Genomic DNA, 19,282 nt, shown 5'->3' with positions numbered 1-19,282 from the left:
AGATAGCATCCTTGTTTGTGTCCAGAAGACCACAATAGATGTGCGATGAAGGGTGTTTGTTTCCACAGACCAGAACTGGGGAAGCTCTAATTTATTCATGTGATAATTCATCCCAGCCACTTGTCATCTTTATTCTATTTGCTGTTCATCAAGTCTTTCATGGACTTGCAAACAGATGCATTTGGCTCTCATATCTTTGCTGTGGTTTTGGTCTAAGCACTTGAGAAAATACAGAGGGGCTTCTCTTGAAACTTCATGGTTCTTCTCTGCAGGGAATATTTTTTGATATTTGATAGAGAAATTATAGGTTTATTTCACAATAGAAAGTAGGTTACTTATGTCTGGGCTTAAGTAAATGTTGAGAGAATTTTTGTGGGTAGTAGAGTGGATGAGAGAAGACCTAAGCAAATAACAGCAAAGAAAATATGAACATGAATGGGAAGCAGGGGGAGCAGCAAGATATGAAGTGAGGATATAAAACTTGAGGTTGGAGACGAGGCTGTAACTGTGTGAAGTCAAAGAAATCACAAGAAACTTGAACAATCTGAATAGGAAAGTAGGGGATTAGGGGTAAGAAAGGTTTCTGTCTGATATATTTTAACTAAAGTGGAAGAATACGAAAAGGCAGAATGGACATCAAAAGAGAAAATTGCCGTAAGAAATCATGGGTTTATTCTGAGGTTTGAATAGCATCTGCTCTTATTGCGTATATTTTACAAAACAATATAGGGCTAGAACAGCTGTTGGGAATAACTCCAGCCCCCAGAACAGATAAATTACACTAGCTTGAAGTACCTGGTCACCTTGTATTTCTGGATTAGCCTGAGAGCATTCGTGGCACTCAGCAATTCCTTTAACTTTTCCGATCCCTTCCACATTTCAGGGTGAACTCTAGGTTAGGTGAGGTTGTTGTCTCACTGCAGTGTGGAGCTCTTAGCAGCCGGAGATCCAGTGTTGCCCAGACCCCAGTTTTAGAAGGTCTGCTCTGCCTCAACTCCTGACTGCTTTTGCAGCAGAGTGGTCTGTGAACACCAGGTGTTCACAGGGTGATTTGCGAACTACTGGGGCAACCAGTCTATTCATGGTGCAATTGAAGGTGACAGTTCAATATGAATATCCTAGTTAATGGTGGGTTCTGCCTATCTTAGAGACCATCTTTCATTGTTACGTGGCAAACCTGGCAGCTGTGATGAAAATAAGAGCTCTCAAATCTGGTTCTAGGAGGGTAGAAAGTGACTTAGGACTGGGAGGGTCTTTCATTAAAGAGCCTGTCCTCCACCCTTTGTTGGCCCAACAGAGCAGAAGTAGACTGCCTTTCATGTTGTTCAAGCATTTCCTTACGAAGCTGCCTTGTGTAAGGTAGAGTTCGGTTTGTGAAAGAGTTCGGTTTGTGAGGTTTACCTTTTTTCCACTTTTTTTTCCCAATTAGTTATGATGTCATTTCTCGTATTCAAACAAGATTGTTGTGGGTGCAAGCTACAAATCAAAAATAAATGATCTTCTGGAAAATTCAAGAATTCCGTAACAGGTGGTTTCTACAGCATGCTAAAAGGAGATGTGTGGTTCAACTGACTCAGCCTTTCTTGTGGCCCTAACAGACACTCATTTGCTGTGGGATCTCATTAAGAGACTGGGTTGCCAGTTTTAGACTCAAGTTTCCACATTGGGCCTTACAAATACGGAGCCATCTCTGTTTATTACAGTAGTTATTGATATCAAGAAATGCTGCCTCATCAAAATGGGTCTATAGTGTAGCTGATGGGAAGTGTGAGCTATTTTAGTCTTTCTTTCAGCCAGCTAAGCCTAATCCCTCTGTTTGGTACCTCTCATTCTAGGCCATTGTCATACATGTTAAAAGACAATGTAGGGTTGGTGGGATGGAACAACTAAGAGCTGGTGAGAAGAATTATCGTTTAGAATCAGGTTTTTCAAATGTCTTCAAGTATCTCTTGGATGCAGATGATCATGTCATGGGATGGGCGTGCATATTTAAGGGGTATTTTTAATTGCTGTTGTCCCTTGGCAGCTTGAAATATCAATGCCTAGCACACTTCTGATTTTTTCATTTTTTTTGGAAAGGGTTAAGGTAAGTTTCCCTAGCATAAGGTTGGGTTTTGTTTTCTTTGGTGTTTACTCAGCTATATTGCTGCTGACCTTGCAGCTAACTGTCCTGAAACTGATCCATCCTCCTATGCTCTTGCAGCAATTTCATGGGATGACTGAAATTAGAGGTGAGAAAAGACCTAGTAGGTCAGCTGATCTGCTGTCTTTAGGGCTAGAGAATGTTTGTACTGTACAAAGAGCAGTATTTTCTAATATAGTGTAATATAGCCTTAGGCATTAAAGATTTCACTTCTTTCCACAGGAAGCTTCCCCGGATGGGTCTCTCTCTCTCTCTCTCTTTTTTTTTTTCTTCTTTTTTTTGGTAAGAGCCAGTCTAACTCTTTTAATTCTTCTTTTTCAGTAGTATTGAGTTTTTTGAAAGCCTGTGCTTTTTTCAGGTTTGTATACTTGAAACATTTAACCCTGATCTCTCTCCTCCATGTGGTGGTTACGTAGCCCTGTCCTCTGCAGCTGAAGAGAAGTCCCGTAGATAACTACTGTCAAAAGACTTGTGTGCTACTCTCTAATCAGCACTGCTATTTGACATCTTGGAAAGCTAACACCATCACTATATCAACCGTGAGGATAATGTAAGAATTGTTATATTGAGACAAATAGGCTCTGTAACTTGTCATTCTCTTTCCTGTTAATATTGTGCTTTAGTGGAAGCTTTTAGAATAACCTTTGAGTAAGTTACCTACATAACCATACATTTTAGAGAGATTTTTAGCTGCCTGTGGTGTGTTGCTGAGTATCTACTGAAGAAAAAGAAGCAAGGGAGAGGAATTGAGGAGCTTGGAATGCTCTCTTCAGACTTTTAACTATCCCAAAGAGCAGCGCACAAAGCCACAGTGCTTCCAGCATGGTTAATGACTCTGCACAACAAGGCTTCAGGCCTTGTCCTGTGTCTGAGCCTTGTATCTGGTAACATCAGTGTGGCTGTGTACCTGACAGGAGTGAGCAGGTCAGGAAGATTTGAAGAATTTATTGTATCCATCTTGGTAGTAGTGATGGATAGGACCCTTTCTCACTACTGGGAGCAGTCTGAGTCAGAATTTCCTGCATCCCATCAGAGTGAACCAACCAGTAGATAGCTGAGCTTTGCAGAACCGGTGACACCCCTGCTTTTTCCTGCAATCCTCGTTGCATACGTAGTCTGTATCTGACAAGAGCTGCATTTGAAATCTGAGTGTTCTGCCTTCCATTTAGTGCTGGTGAGCAGGAATGGTTCTCCTGAAACAGTCTTCTCCTCTGGTGCATTTACGTTTTGCTTAGTATATGTAAATATTAATTAAGCTAGGGATCAGGAAAATCAGAATGACCAGTCTGTTGATTAGAGCATTTGACTGAGAATCCGTATGTCTCCAGGTGTTTTCCTAGTGAATTTTTCTATGCTAAGTAAAACACCATTGCTAGTGGATTGCTAGTGCTGTTACCCCAGCCCACCTTAAAGAACAATGACTAGATCTTTCTCATTGGGGTGAGATGCAGGTTAAAATTGTCTTGGCCAAAGGCAGGAACCAAAATGTGAACATGCTGTAACATCTGTACTGTTGAGCAGCAGAAATGTTGATGTTTTTCTACACTTACAAACTAAGCCTTTTGTTTTTTTTATGAAACATAAAAACCCAAAAGTTTTTCTTTTCGGGGTAAGTGAAAGATCTAGATAAACACAAAATAATTTGTTTGCTGTGCAAGATGACATTTTTGTTTGTTCAGTTTGATTTCCACCTTCTACAAACGTGCACACCTGTGTGTACACATGCATCCCCCAAACTAAGCCTCTTATTTTGCACTTTTCTTTGTGATGTGTCATTTATTTTTAACACTACCAGAGCAGGAAGAGATACAGACCACACCTTTGCAATGGCCATTTCCTAACAGTTTGGGTGGGAATTGCCTTTTCATACTACTTTTACTGTTTCAGGCTGCTGCTTTCCTACCTCCTCTCGCCAGCCTACTCCAGCCTGGAACAGTCCAAATGATTATTCTTTTACAGTTCTTCCTCTAGGGAAACACTTGATAATGAATGCCGTTTCCAAGAAAATAAATCTAATGGCAGCCTGTTCGGGAGCACCCCATCTCCACTGAAGAATTCACGGTTGTTCCTCATTTTCACAGTTGGGTTATCTCCAAATCCATTTGTGCTACTTAGTGATTTGGTTTTGGTTAGCAAGAGATTCCAGCCTGTATCCAGCGTACCCTGACAACCTTTAAGAAAACCACAGAGTGATGTAATGAGCTCATGCATGGAAAAATAAACAGCTCTAGAGAAACCAGCAGTAGCAGCCTCAAGTAAATATTCTGCAGTCACTGGGGTTTTGAACATGACGTTATTTGAAAGGAAGAATGAGTAATATATTAAGGTTAGCAGCTGAAGACAGGTTTGTGTGTGCCTAGTTTAAAAAAAAAAAAGGGGGTGGTGGTGAAGAAAAGTAGCTGTTTATTTCAAAATCCTGCTTGTTGAATGCGAGCCAACTTCACGTGGCCTATTCTGTTCGTCTCTGGCACCCAAGCACCAAGGCATCTGATGTGACAGCTTTCCAGTGATAGAGTTTTCTGCTGTCAGGAGCTCTTCGTGGACAGGGTTATAACTGTAAATGAGAATGGTGGTATTCATGTTTGTTGTTTTTTTTTTCAATTGAGTTTACTTGGAGCCCAAACTTTAGGGCTTCTCAAAGGGAAAAAGAGCTTGAAAGCCACATGTTCCCTGCAAGAAGCAGAAGCACACTCTCCCACCTACCTGAAGGGGAGCCTCTGTACTTGCAGGACAGTGCAGTTTGTCTCCAAAGATCTGCACAGTGAGGTGGGATGTAATTATATCAAATGTACTTCCAGGACATGGGTTTTCTGGTTTGTCTGTTTTCCCTCATTTTTTTTCCCCTCTTGCAGGAGAGGAGGAAAAAAAAAAAGTGAGAAAACCCACACAGCACCCCAGAGTACCGCTCTCTCTCTATTAGTCATCTAGGAAGTGATACCACTTTTCTGCATGCTTTAAGGAACAGGGATAGTGGTTGCTTCTAGGAAAAATAAACTTGTTTCCTTAGACATATGGAGTCTTTCTAGGATTCCATGCGTTAACAAGGAGTCTGTGCCTTGGAAACTTGGAACAGTGCAGGGACCAGGGAGCCAGAGGTAGATTCAGATTGAGGCTCTCAAAAAGCAAAGCACTGTTTTTGAATGGGGGCATTTTCTCACTTGTGCTTATCCCTTCCTGTCTTCTCAGCCTCATTCCTTAGCTGTCCTGTCTTGGCACATGGCGCTCCCCACCTCATTATTTAAAGTCATGTGAGACCATGGGCTTCTGCTTCTCCTCCTGCTTTTCTCCTAGGTTCTGCTTCTACTAAACTGGTTGTGTTAGTTCCAAAATGACTGTCTGTCTCTATGTGCCAGTTGTGTTAATGTTACTGTCCAAATATCTGTTACAGGATTGTAGGCTCTTCCCCAAAAATCTGGGGCTGGTTAGTATTGGTCAGGCCACCAAGTGGAGGAGAGTAGCAGAATCAAGTTGATGTCACTTTAGCAGAAGGTAGGTTGAGAAGGGGATTTAGCCAGACACAAGTATGGTTTAGTGACATCTGAGTAAGATTTAGTGACACTGGAATTGGAGCATTTTGGTGCATGGGCATGACATCCTAATGTAGACTGCAGCCCTTCTTGCTGAACATTTTAGTACCTTCCTCTGCTTTCGGCTTAACACCTGGGAACAGTGTCTTTTGAACTTCCCCATATCTGAAGAATAAAAAAATTGTCAGTGATGTCTAGAACAAGGGTTCATAAAAGGGAACCAATGAGTCAGAAAGCTTTTGCCTTTCCTACTGTCTGCAGGCTCTTGTCCTGCATCTTGAGTCAGTGCTTCCCCATATAGTCCTCCTCTGATCTGTCAGAGCTATTGTACTAAAACCTGTAACTTCACTGTCCCACCTGCCAGAACTATTTATCTTCAAACCTTGATGATTTTTCTCTCACCCTTTCTTTTTGTGAGTGGCTAGTTTTTGTTTGTTTGTTTGTTTTTGATTTGGTTTGGTTGGTTGGTTTTGTTTTGGAATTCATCTTAATTTAGGCTGTGGAAATGAAGCAATCTCAGGAGAAGCTCACATTGAGTATAAATTTACTAATTCCATCTAATTTACACTGCAGATCTCTATTCTTCTCTGCTGAGTTCCTGCTTCCTTGGAACCCATAAAATGCAATGCTGTTTCTCTCTTATTCTCTCTGTCCCTCTCATTCACATCCTGCTGCTCCATCTGTGGTTCAACTAATCCCCTTGACCACTGCTCTGGGGGGGACAGGAGTCTCTTCCTCCTTCCTGGAGGTCCTGAGAAGGTCTGATACAGGTCATGCCCAAGTGTGATTCTCTCACAGCCTCAGTGTGACAGGTGCGGTGAAGAAGGTAGTATGCAGAAGAAGCAGGGAGAATGGAACGATCTAGGACCAGGACCCTTCCCAGATAGCCAGCAAACAAAGCCATAAATAATGTGCCACTGAGGACTAGTTAATCTGGTCTATGAAAAGGTGTAAAGTATACAAGTGGGAAAAATAACATAGTATAATAATCGGCATGCAACCATAGGTGTTAAACCATATGCAGCTAGGCAAATAAATGAAGCTCCCCCTGAGTGCTGTGATAAATCATTCCCAAAGAATTCAGTCACTCCCCCCTCCCAATCCCCCAAAGAAAGAAAACAAATTACTCTAGACATGGAGTCATGGCTGCTACTCTGCAGCTGCCAGTTAAGGAGAGTGGGCAGGGAGGAGTAGGAGGGGGGCAGTAAGTGTCAAAGATGTAAGAAGCTGGGGTAAAAAGTAAAAAAAAAAAAAACTACAAAAAACCCACCACCAATTGCATTTGAGGTTAAACCAACAAAGATTTGGGGGGGGGAAGGAAAGGAAAGAGATTGCAGCACCAGGCACAACCTGGGCCTACAGGGAGAAATGGAGAGAGGAGAGGTCAACTTTGTGAAGTTTGTTTTGCTTTTTAGCAGAGGAAGGTTTATATGAAAGAATTGCATTGATTTGCTGGTGTCCTTAGCAGTGAGGAGCTCCTCACTGTATATACTACCACAATTTGGCACAGGCTTGTGCGTGGATCTGCACCTCAGACATCCATTTGAGCACACGTTGATGCCTGCAGATAGACTATACGTATTGACACACTTTCCTGCCTTTCTTAGAATGTTCCTGCCAACTTCAAGAGAAAGATCATAGCGTTTCTAAGGTGTCACGGATAAGGAGGAGTGGTTTAAAAGTAATGGTTGGACCTCCACTCTAGGTTCCGTCTGGAACAGTGTAGCCCTACTAGGCCTCTCCTAAAACCAAAAGCCCTGGTGGCATTTGACAATTATAGAACTGAGGACCCAAATGATTTGCAGGAAGCCATCTGAATGAAAACAGGTTTAGTGGTACATAGAACAGTATCTCCAAAAGTGTCTGCTGTCCCTGACGTTGTCCAAGGAGGCCATGGATATCACCTAATAGAGCACAAGGCTATGAAGGAGCAGAGCTGTATTTCCAAACCACTGGAAAACCCTGTCCCTCCTGTGAAAGCTTCTTCCTTTTAGTGGTCACCTTAGGGTAGAGAAGTGCTCTAGAATTCAGTGGGTCTTGGAGAGGGAGTGAGTAGATGAAGGGGAGAAGGGAAATGCGCAAGGTTCTGCAGGAATATCAGTAGAGCTTGTGAAGGAACATCATGGAATATCTGAGGTAAATGTTGGCTGTGGCCTCATTACTTTCAAAACCTCATTTTAACAGAGCTATGAGCTGTGTTGTAAGAGTTATGTGCATATTCCTGCATGGAGGGCATGAGTAAAAGCTGCCATCCTCGTGTTCTTTTTCTCTTTGCAGTCCTCATATTTTGCATTATGCTAGACTACCAAAATAAAGTGGTCAGTGGGGATCAGCAAGGACATTTTGTGGTACAGTTCAAAGGTGTCTTAGCTGCATGTTTTTCAGTCTGTTGAAACAGTAGCTGGAAAAAATCTGGTAGAATATCCCAAGAGTTGTGTCTGAAGACTCAGGAAAGAAGGACGTGCAGAGGACCTACCCTAAGAGCCAGGCAAAGAGATGGGTCTGTGTGTTTAAACTGCAAGGCAGCCCTCAATCTCCTGGAGCACATGAGGAAGGAAGATGTGTTAAATCGGCTACCCTCGCTCCGGGTGAATGGAAAGGCATTTCTCCAGTTTCACCAATTGCAATGCAGGGAAGTATGTGATCCTGCTGGCATCATCAGACTCCTGTCTCATTTAATTGAACAGGCCCTGATAGCTGCAGCTATCTGCATAACAGGCCCTGATGTGCTGCAGCTTCTCTTACGTCCAAATCCCATACACTAGGTCACTGAGTTTCCAAAGCCTGAACATTTTGCCCAGAGACAGGCTGGTTCAAGCTAGTGTTCAAGAGTATATGCTAGTGTTCCTGTCAGAGACAGTTCCCTGTGTCTCCTCACCCAGTGCTAAATGCTGCAGGAAAAAGCTGGTCTGTCAGTACATGAAAAGACTCATCAGACAACACAGTTGTCTCTTTCTCCACCGCTTTGCTCACCAGCACAAAAGAGGAATGTTACTGTAATTAGGTAGACTGGTCTGATGTATTTCTTACCTGCCTGTGACAGTTTTCAAAAGCTTCTCTTTGGTGCCCTATATTTATGCACTTACAAAACTGTAAAAGTGCTGTGCTCATATAGTCCAGCCAGCACAGGTAAGCAAGTTCTCCAACAACTGCCATGCTGGTTGTTCCAAGTACTGTTAAAAACAGGTGTGGAAGTGAAAATAGTTTCCCGGTAAGGTTAAGGCTCCAGTGGAAACACCTATAGCTTCTCATTTTATTGAGTAGCATTCCTTAGTGTGGAAAGAGTGCAAAGAGAAAGAAGTATAGGGAAAATGAATGAATGTGTTCGAAGACAGGTGGCTTATCTCAAAGCTAGGTATACCACAAGCTAACAGGGCTTAGAAACTATGTGGAATGGAAAAGAGGAGTCAGAGAAGAAAAACCACAGACTCTGGGTAGCTTCCTCTCAAATTCACAAGAGTGGTGTCTAAGGTTGAAAGCATTTCTACTGCTGAGGAACTGTCCTGATGTCAAGAACTGAACAGGGCTCCCTCCATTTTGATGCCAACTTTCCCTGCTCAGACTGGAAGCTGTTGTCATCGTGAGGGTATTGCACAGCTACAGCTGTCATACGGTACATGGCAGCCAGATGCTTTAGGAAAATCAGACCCCAAAGTCTGGAAACTTAAACCTGCTCAAATCCCTTGAAGATTTCAGGCTGTGTTTGTAAAGAGAATGCCTCGGTCGTGTAGAATCTGCTGGAGCTTACCATCCTCTGTGAGAAGAGCGGAAAAGACCTGAAGAGGTCGCACAGTTTGTTCCACCTTGATTTAACTCATGATTATACCCAGCTAACAGCAGCTCTGTGCAACCTGTGCCTAAAATGGCAACAGGGATTCCTTCGCCTCTTTGAATGATCAGTTTATCACCAGGGCTTTTTTATATCAAACCTTAAATCTCCTTTCTCCAAGTAAGCTGACTGCTACTTGAACTACCCCTGGGGAAGAAAAAAAATGATCTATGACCATCTCTATTTTTTTTTATATAACAGCTTTTAAATCTCAGAAGACTGAATGTCATCCCTAGACTAAACAAATGGAATTCTTTCAGCATTTTCTCATAGATCAAGTTTCCTAGACCTCTGCCTGTTCACTTTGCTCTCTTCTGCACTGTTGCCAAAAGGTCCACCTCTCCCTCAGCGGGCATTGCCCAGAGGTGGACATGGTTCTGATTTAAAAGCGCATGAGTTGTTAGTGCCTGTTCCTTATGTATGGGGCCCTTGTCACTACATCTCACAACTAGATTTACCTGTTTTGACTTTTGTTGTTTGCAATGTCATGAAGTTGCAGACTTCCTTGCAGTCTACCTAAACTCCTGACCATTTTTTTTCTTCCAAGTGTTGCTGTCTTGCCAGTAATTTCCTTTCCACACGTTGGATTTCTCTTTCCTGGTTATTTTGCTTTGTACTTGTAAGTTTTGATCGTACTGCTTTCAAACCATTTGTCAAGATGACTTTGAATTCTTTCCTGAATTTTCATCTGTAAAATGGATGCTATGTTCCACTAACCAAACTGGCCACTTACTGGAATTTGATGTAAGACACGTCTAATAATCCTTTTAATATGAAATAACTGTTTCACAGAGAGCTTTTGCCTCTTGGAGCATGTTTTTCTTAACCTGCAGCGTTAGGCAACTATCTGACGGTAATTGTATGTAATGTCCCTTTCCCTCATTTGCTTATGAGAGTGACACAACTTATAATATGCTCTAATGAACTAGAATTTAATCAGAGCTTTGTCTAAAGCATTGTTTATGATCATGCGAATGTTTTCACTTTTTTGCCAGAATGTTGTACTGTAGCCATAAAATAATACTGTCCTCTTTCTGCTGCTAGTCTGGCTACAGCTCTAGGAGGGCTAGAACTCTGACTGACAGACAGGATGGTAGAAAGAGTCCAAGCTCTGTCTGAATGACAGTTGAGTTAGAATTGCTGGGACAGGTTTCAAGATACGCAGGCGTGGATCTTTATTCCTGTGTGGTTTAGAAACTGTGGAGCGGGCTCCTTTCCTAGCTGGGCAGCACTTAGTGCCCACAGGTTCTGCATAGCAAGCATGTGTTGAGCACTGAAGGGTAGCTTCTACCTTCAGCAAGTTAACTCTCATCCCTGGGACAGCGCTTCACTCCTTCAACTATTCCTCCTTATTTCAAGCTAGAGGGTAGGTATGAACAGACTTCTCATCACGTTACGCTGGAGGGAATGCAGGGCAGCTCTATCATTTTGAGCAGAATGAAAACGGTAGGGGAGGGATGTGTTCCCTGGTAGCTTAGGTTTAATGAGCCACTTGGAACAATCTGTTTTTAAAATTATAAGCCACCTGTTGAAACTTTGCATTGTACTTGTTCAGCACTGGAACATGTAGTAACGTCCGTTTCTTCTGTAGCCATACACCTTGAAAAATGAAATTGGGCGAGTGTCAAGGTAAAGGAAGGACTGCTCAACTGGTACAGTGTGGGAGCACCTGCAAGGTTTTTCTTTTTACCTTTATGTTAAATAGAATACCCTGGAAGGACTACAGTCCTAGACAGAACAGGGTGGAGTGGGTAGCAGAGCTGATGGCTAACAGAGGTGAGGAGAGATTTATGCTATCCTCATGAGCTGTGTTTGCTCAGCTGTCATTGTGCTCCTAGTAAACACAGAAGGGGTTGTTTCTCTTCCTCCACCCATATCCCTGCTTTGGGGACAGGCAGCTGGTGCCTATTCACTGCCTTTCTTTGGTAGCCCCGCCAGCCCTTGTGAAAGTGCATACCGAAGGCTTTTCACATTCTCTTTCCCTTCCGAGGTGGAAGGGGTGCAGATTTGGGCAGCTGATACCACCTGTGCTGAACCTTCTCTTAGGAATGAGACTGTGCTTTCTGCCTGCAGCCTTTGTGAGCTCCACACCTGGACTGAGGCACCTGCTCTAGAGCAGACCCAGTCCTGTTCACATTAGAGCAACATGCAAGCACCTTTAAGCTGGTAAACAGGATATGCTAAAATAACCCATTTAAGGCTCCTCTTCTCTGTCAGAGCAGTGTAACAACAGGCTAAATAAAAATGAAAGATCAACCTCATTTAAATTAAGCTTCCCTGGGAGACAAACAAATGCTTTCTCTCACTGGGAGGAAAACTGAGGCACAAAGACACTTAGCCCTTATTTGTGGATTGGCACAGGATGTTAGTAGGAATTTGGCACCAGATATCTCTTTTGCTGCCTTTCATTCTGTACTGCACTAGTTCCTGATGCAGGGGAGAGCTCAGAGCTGAACAAAAAGAAATTTGGGAGAGGCGGGCATTTGATTTTTTTTTGAAATGGTATTTTGAAGTCAGGTCCCTGCTACAGCACTAACAATAGGGGCTGGTCAAGAGTCTTTCAGTAAAAGACCTTTTCCTCCCCTTCCGATGAATGCTTGTTCATTAGAACTGAAGCTTTTTGTGGGAACTCCATGGGAAAAGTTTCTCTGGTCCAGATGGAATTTCTGGTCAAAAGAAGAGAGAGAGGGAAAGAGAAGCAAATCCACCCTGCTCAGGAGTAGCCCATGGCTCTGGGGTTAGGCTATTCCCATAGGTTCAGTAGGGCTGGGGAGAAGCGCAGAGGGAGGTTACACCCTGAGATTTGGAAGGAGGACTCCTAAGGATGTAGGGATCTCTCCAAGGTGGTTGGTTTTGGTGTCATAGTTAGTGTCTCTCTTTTTTTTCTTTTTTCTTTCTTTTTTTAATAAGAAAAAAAAATCATGTACAGAAGGGCAATATTGAAAAAATAGTCAGCTGTGGTTGGATGGGAAATCTTCCCTGTGTCCCACCCTAACCATCCTCAGCATCCTTGCAGCCGCAGTGCTCGGTGTTTGGTCCTTTGGCTCTGCCAGCAGTGAGAGTTGTTACACATCAGGAGAGCAACCAGGGGAGGCCGCCTGGTCCCCAGAGCAGTGCTTCGCCTGCATCCAGCCCCACAAGCTGAGCATGAGAGCTCTCGAGCCCAAGCCTTTGGTCAGAGGCTGCTAGACACCCTCCCTTCTCAACTTCGTAAGGTAAACAAACACCCTATCTCTTTAATAAACATCTCATTTATTAGACAGTCAGATGAGTCCCTTACCTCATCCATCATTTTTATTTTTATTGTGCAGGCGCTAGATGTGTGTTTGAGTGTGTATACTTAAAGGACCAGGAATGAGAGACCTTTTTATGAATCTGACCATGTATTTCTCAGAAGGCCATTACTAGGGGAAAATAGTTGCATAAATAATGTACAACTGCAGATGTCCAAACCCTGCTTTCCTGCAATAGCTCATGGCTTCAGAGACACTACTTTTAAAAATGTTTTAAGGAGTGTTAGAAGCAGTGAGGACTAAGAAGTAACTCAAAGTTAGCATTTTAGAGCTGAGAAGTTAAAGTAAAATGTTTATTTCTGCCAGTGATTCTCTCTTTTGTGTCTGCATGCACACCGTATCTTTTTGTGCTGTCACTGAATTTGTTGTAACCTGGATTTGCTGTCACCGAAAGGTTTTGCTGCCCAGCACCTGCAAGCTGGCAACTGTTACTCAGCTTCTTTGCTGATGGCTGTCATAAGTCAAAGCAGAGATGGCAGAAAATAAGGGAAGGCTGTTTATCACTCACTGATTTGCTGTCTTAAATATTCGTCTCTCTCTAAATGTTTAATATAGGGAAAGGAGGAAAGTCTTTTCTCTGCATCTTTGTCTGCAACCCGCATTAACTGAAACAGGGAATGGGCTTTTAAGTACCCTGCCCATGCAATAAAGATATGCTTCTTTTTGAGATGACAGTTTAATTTCATAGTTGGCATTAAACCTTCTAGCTTAGCCATAGGCTTTCCTTATCCTCCATAAACCTGGCCTTGGCAGCAACAGCGAAGTTTCCAGTAAGCCATCAGACTGGAACAGGCTGACTTGAGTGTGGTGGAGCCAGGATAGCATCTGATGGTCCTTTTGTTACCAGCGAGGCTGTCTTGCAGAGTCACGCTGCATGCGGTTCATGCCAGGCCCTATACTAATACTAGGGAAGCTGATGGTATGGATTTCCCAGCTGATTTTGCTGGCTGTTGGAATATACATCAGTTATTAATATTCATGTTTGTTTTGAAGGGAATTAAGAGCTGTTAGAGTGATAGCTTGGAGGAAAGAGCCTCTCCAGGGGCTGGTGCTAGTTAATACTCTCTTCTGCCTATTAGACATATGGCACCAAAGGAACTTTCCAGAAGTCTGCTGTCAGAGCCACCATTTAATGTCAGTGTAATTGCTGCTTTGATCCCCTCTAGCTCAGGGAAGATAGAGTTGATCAGGAAAAGGTTCAGAGGAGGAGCAACTGGATCAGCTGGGACTCTTCAGCATGTAAGAGATGAAGTAGGAATCCATAAAGCAATGAGAGGCAGTGAGGGAGTGACTGCAGACTGATTGTTCACTGGCTCATCCTTCAGAAAAACTAGGGTAGGCAAACAAAACCAGTTGGAGCCAGGTTTAGATCACACCGAAGTGTGTGCTGTGTTCTACATACAACATGTAGTTGAGCCAAACACTCACTGCGGGGTGTTGTAGTCAATAAAAGTTTATGAGGAGGGATGTGGCAAACTGGTGGAAGTGAAAAGCCATTACTACTTATTGAATGCAAAGTCCTTCTGTTTCTGCAAGTTTCTAATCCATAAGTGGTTGAGACTGGAAGAATACAGGGGAAAATTAAGTATATGCTTTTCCTAGTTCTCTGTTCTCTAAATATCTGCTTTTGGCCACGACTGAAGATGAAACAGACAAGTTGGGCCTTTGTTTTGCCATAGTATGGCTCTTTTGTGTTCTTCAGGGAGCAATAGAATAGATGGGACTTGAGTAGTGGCTGCTTCTACATGCATGCTAGAAAAGAGAAAAATCACATCTCCTTGCTATTTCAGCTGTACTGGTATGATTGTTAACGAAGGGCCACTGAAAACTGGTGACAATGGTGGGGTTTGCATTTTTATATCTGTTTAACATCAGCTGAACAAAACCTGCAAGATCTGTCCTCGCACACCCACTCAGGTATTTTTGTCCAGAGATATTCGTAGTGCTGGTTTTGCAAGACTCAAAAGACCTGAGAGATCTTGGTTTGAATTTGTGCACTCAGGAAGCTTTAGGGATTTAGATCGAAAAATTCCCGGAATGTAGTTCTGTCCAGTAGGTATTTGTTTTGTTTTGTTTTGCTTCTTATATAAAACGATGACAGGCAGGGAATTCTGGCCCCGGTTTTGCTTCGACAAGCTGTATGAATGCTCCTCCTCACTTGCGGCCCAAGGTGTAAATTGCCACCGGGCAGCCCGCGGGGCCCCCTGTGATGTAAGTGGCTCGTAGGGAGCCTGCAGCCCTCTGCTCAATGGCCTCTCTGTCCACATGCAGCCTGGGAGCAGTCACGGGGCCTTTTTTTTCAGATGTGAAATCTGTCAGCAAAGTGAAGTCAGCTTAAATATCAGCTGAGGCTCGAGCTGCCTTTCGGTTTTTGTTGACTTTATCCCCCTCCTGCTCCCTCCCGATCGAGTTTCTCTCTGCTTGAGTCAGACTTGCCGACACTTAAAAGTTGGCGTTCTGTGTTTCAGTTGTGTGGGTTTGTGTGTGGCAGGCTTGAGGTGCCCTTGAGGAGAGGGAAACCGTGCTGGGTCTTTGAGGCTCCTTTTGGTAGGTGCTGCGGTTCGCTCAGAAATCAGCAGTAGTGCGGCCGGTACCCAAAGCACGCTGTGATGGGGGTGATGCAGCGCAGAACCACGGGTGTTTTGTGTGCTCTTCCTGCTGCTACCAAGCTGAAGGGTGTGAGTGGTGAAACAGCACCCAGCCTGGTCCCCACATGCAGAACAAAAGCTCCTGCCTGTCCTCCCACAATTTGTCACCAAAATATAAGACGTAACCGATGGGGGTGCAGGCAGGCAGGCAAAATACAGGGGGACAGCAAGCGCTGCTGTTTCTGTGCCCAGCCTGTCCCGGAGCAGGGTGCTCAGGTAATGCTGTGGCTGCAGGTTCACAGGATGAACCCCTGGCATCACTGCCTGTCAGTGCTGAAACATTTTGTGTATTGAAAGCTGGAGGTGGTTCCTGGTTTTGACTTTTTAAAATGAAAAAAAGGAATAAACTACAAGGGAAAGGAAAGCTAGGGAAGGAGAGAACTTCTGTTCCCACTTGTGGTTTTCATCGCTCTCTTAAGGATAACACTTAGCACTTGTGTTGTTTGTCTTGTTTTTTTGTTTGTTTTGTTTTTAGCCCAGACTTCATATGTTTTAATTCTGTGATCATCAGCTTTGACTGCTTTTCTGTCTTACATGCATGCTTTTTTTCCTCTCGCTGCCTTTGGTGGTTTCCAAGGCTGAAGTCATTTTCCTACTCTTCAAAAGGCCAGAATATTTGAAGACTTCCAGTTGAGAACTTCTGGCTGTTGAGACAAATAGATCTTAGTATCCTACGAATACTCTGTGCATCTCTTACCCCTTTAACAGCTTGTCCACATAAGAATCAGCAGCGGGGCGCCTCTCCATACTTCACTCCTCTGCAGCCGGTGTGGAAGAAGCAGCATTAGGGCTGAAGGTGTTGGGCACCAGGCTTGGTGCATGTCATCTGTGTACTCTGTTCTCTGCTTGATGACGTCCTTGGTAATATTCTTTCCTGTGGAATAAGCTGCTGAGGTACAGGGTCCTACCTACCTCAGGGCGGATGGTTAAGAAGAAGGTGTTGGTTGGGTGTCCTTGACTTTCCAAGTGGGAACCATGGTGGAGTGTGCTGGAGAGGTGCTGGCAGTGTAGGGAGAATGGGATATCCCACTCTGTGTCCCTCAGGTGCTCTATGTTCTGGATAAATTGGTGTTAAAATGGTACTGTTCTGCTCTCTTGGGCTCGTGCTGGAGGGATGCTATTGAGAAAGAAGAGTGCACTGCATTCTGGAGGAAGAGATGGTGGGAGTAGGGCAGGCCGAAAACCTGGGTGAACAGGAACAGTTTTCTTGCTCTCCCCGGCTTGCTGGACATATAGCTGTCAATGTCTATAATCCCTAATCTTGTAGCATTATAATTGATTGTAGGAAGAAGTTCTCAACCCTCAAGTCTCTCGTTCCCTAGGGCGCAGGGTTGTAGGCATACTGGTGGTTACTGGGAAGAAAAAGCACAAAGATCTCCTGTTGCGAAGGGTATCCCTTACTTGCTGAGCTGAGGAAGGTGATCTTGATTTGACTTTATTTCTCTGTTCCCCTCCAACCTCCCTCCTGTCTTCTAGAGAAAGTTCACTCCTGCGACCAGGAAAGGCAGAGCGCCCTGGAGGAGGCCAGGCAGAACCCCCGTGAGGGTATCGTCATCCCCGAGTGTGCTCCAGGAGGGCTCTACAAACCAGTGCAGTGCCACCAGTCAACTGGGTACTGTTGGTGTGTCCTGGTGGACACAGGACGCCCCCTGCCTGGTACTTCCACTCGGTAAGAGCTGTAAGCCTGGTGAGATGCCTGCCTGGAGGAGATGAGATATGAAGAAAATAGTATTGCTGTACCAGATAAGTTCCTACGTCTAGAGCAGTTAGCTCTGTGCTACTGCCTTCCCTAGAGCTACCAATGCCTTATGTGATGCGTTGATGTTGTTGAGTATCCTCAACTTATCCTTTCCAGTTAAGTATCCTGCAAAATAGCTTTTTGTTTTGTTTTCTGGCTTGCAGCTTTTTTGTGGTAGCAGGAGCCAGTCTTCTGCTCAAAGTACAGGTCATCTGTATGAGTTGTGAGAAGTACCTGTGTTGCGTTATGCTCTGCTTTATATTTCTGTGCTTATATTTCAGCCATTTAGATCCTGACCAGAACAGATTTAGAAGGCTTCTCAGTTGTGCATTAACAGATTTTAAGCAAAGGGTAGATTTGATCTTTTTGCTGCCCTGTATCATAAAACTACTTGGGGAATATTTTCTCACTTGGGGGTTCAGAAACAAATTGCCACTCTGGAAAGCTATAAAAAACTGTCCAGTAGGGGCTGGGACCTAAACTCTACTAGACACAGTGATTCTGCAAAACATGGACATTTCTGGAAAAAAAAGCACAATCTGTGCCCACAGTAGTTGGAAGAGGGCCTTGTGTTGTTTGTGGGTTTCAGTTGGTACTGGATTATGGAGTATGCTCCCACTCCTCTCTCCATGTCCTGTTGCTGTTACTGACTGTCCATAAGCAGAGAGATGCTTGAGAGTCACATTTCTTTTGCAGGTTTGTTTCCCCTGTAGTGAGCAGATTAGATGACCCCCTAGCAAGCACCGGATGACACTAAAGCTATATCACATAGCTCAGCATCTGCTGTTCTTCTTTTTCAGCTATGAGACCCCAGTGTGTGAAAGTGATGCCAGATCGAAGAGCACAGAGGTTGATGATCCCTTCAAGGACAGAGAGCTTCCAGGTCAGTGAGGAACAAAATCCTGCCTCTGTCTACTCTGCTCATCTCATTTTGGGACCCTCAAGAGGCTGAGAAGCCTCTTGTTGAGATGGGGGATTTCCCTCACTGTGCTTGTTTTACCATGGGTTTAATTCTGTGTTATTTTGGATAACTTGGAGAGACTGGGAGTGTTCTGGGGGCTGGTTTATTGCCTATCTGCCCTTCCTTTAAAACACGTCTGAGATCAGAATTGCAGGGGAAAAAAAACAACAAAAAAATGGTTGCCTGGAGGCCCCCTGGGGAAAGAATGTGCTTGGCATTTAAATTTTTATTTATTTTTTTTAAAGCCTGGCCAGGATAGTATCCTTTCCATTTAGCAGGGCTTTTCAGCGGCTTGATGGCCCTCTGAGCAATGGTGGACACAAATGTCAATTGTCAGTGGACCAACTGGCTCCCTGACCCTGCAGGGACTGGCAGGACAGTATTTGTGGTGCACTGAGGTCACTTACTTAATGCTGCGTGCTTACTTATCTGAACTAGATTCCTGGCTTTCTACTTGGGGCTTACTTTATCTCCCACTGCTGTTCGCTTTCTGTTCATCTTTCTCCTCTTAACAAAATGACAACTCATAATTTACTGTTTGCATATCTTATTTCTGTTAGGAAGAGGTGCTGGGCATAGGTGTCTGAGCAGCTCTTAAAAATGCCATCCTACCTGCCTGTGCTCTGCTTTTTCTTCCCTCTGCCTTTGTAAGGAGCAGAGTGAGGAGCCCTCACTGAGAGATCAGCCATTGCTCTCCTGGGTGGGGAACAGCTGCTCAAAACCAGAAGCTACAATGGTGATACAATCCTCTCCACCATGAAGGGAGCACTGGAGACCAGAAACTCCGCAGAAAGAGCTGGTAACACTTCTCTTTTTTTATGGCTCTTTCTAGGACCAACATAAAGTGAGTTATCCCTGAGCAGGTTAGCAAAGGAAATGAGATTTGTTCCAGATTTTACGTCCACATCTCCTTCTGCTCTCCTTCTGCTGGCTCTTGACGTTGGGCCCCATAGCTCTCTGCTTAGCAGTGCAGCCCTCAGCAGGGCTGTCTACTATGCTGCTGCTCATTTTCACAAGTCACGTAGAAATTTCCTATATGCCTCCTTCTCACGTTTGAATGAAATTGGCCAATTGGCTTGAGTGTTACTTTGGGGGGTGAGGGAAGGGGGAGGGGAAACCAGCAGACCAGCTATAAGTGATTGC

General features: G+C 44.0%; 1 protein-coding gene across 9 annotated transcripts in view; it reads left to right on the top strand.

Annotated features, from left to right (window-relative positions):
- The window catches only part of SMOC1 (SPARC related modular calcium binding 1), a 126,958-nt gene that overhangs the window by 83,425 nt on the left and 24,251 nt on the right, over nucleotides 1-19,282 (top strand). For all 9 annotated transcript variants that reach the window (XM_040558375.1, XM_040558371.1, XM_040558374.1 and 6 more), the window contains exons 8-9: nucleotides 16,917-17,109; nucleotides 17,979-18,061. In XM_040558375.1, the coding sequence (XP_040414309.1) occupies nucleotides 16,917-17,109; nucleotides 17,979-18,061 (276 nt within the window). The remainder of the gene's footprint in view (nucleotides 1-16,916; nucleotides 17,110-17,978; nucleotides 18,062-19,282) is intronic.

This window comes from Cygnus olor, chromosome 5, assembly GCF_009769625.2.
Source record: "Cygnus olor isolate bCygOlo1 chromosome 5, bCygOlo1.pri.v2, whole genome shotgun sequence".
Taxonomy (NCBI): Eukaryota; Metazoa; Chordata; class Aves; order Anseriformes; family Anatidae; genus Cygnus; species Cygnus olor.
The sequence above is the reverse complement of the archived record's forward strand: the minus strand, read 5'-3'. Positions and strand labels throughout refer to the sequence as shown.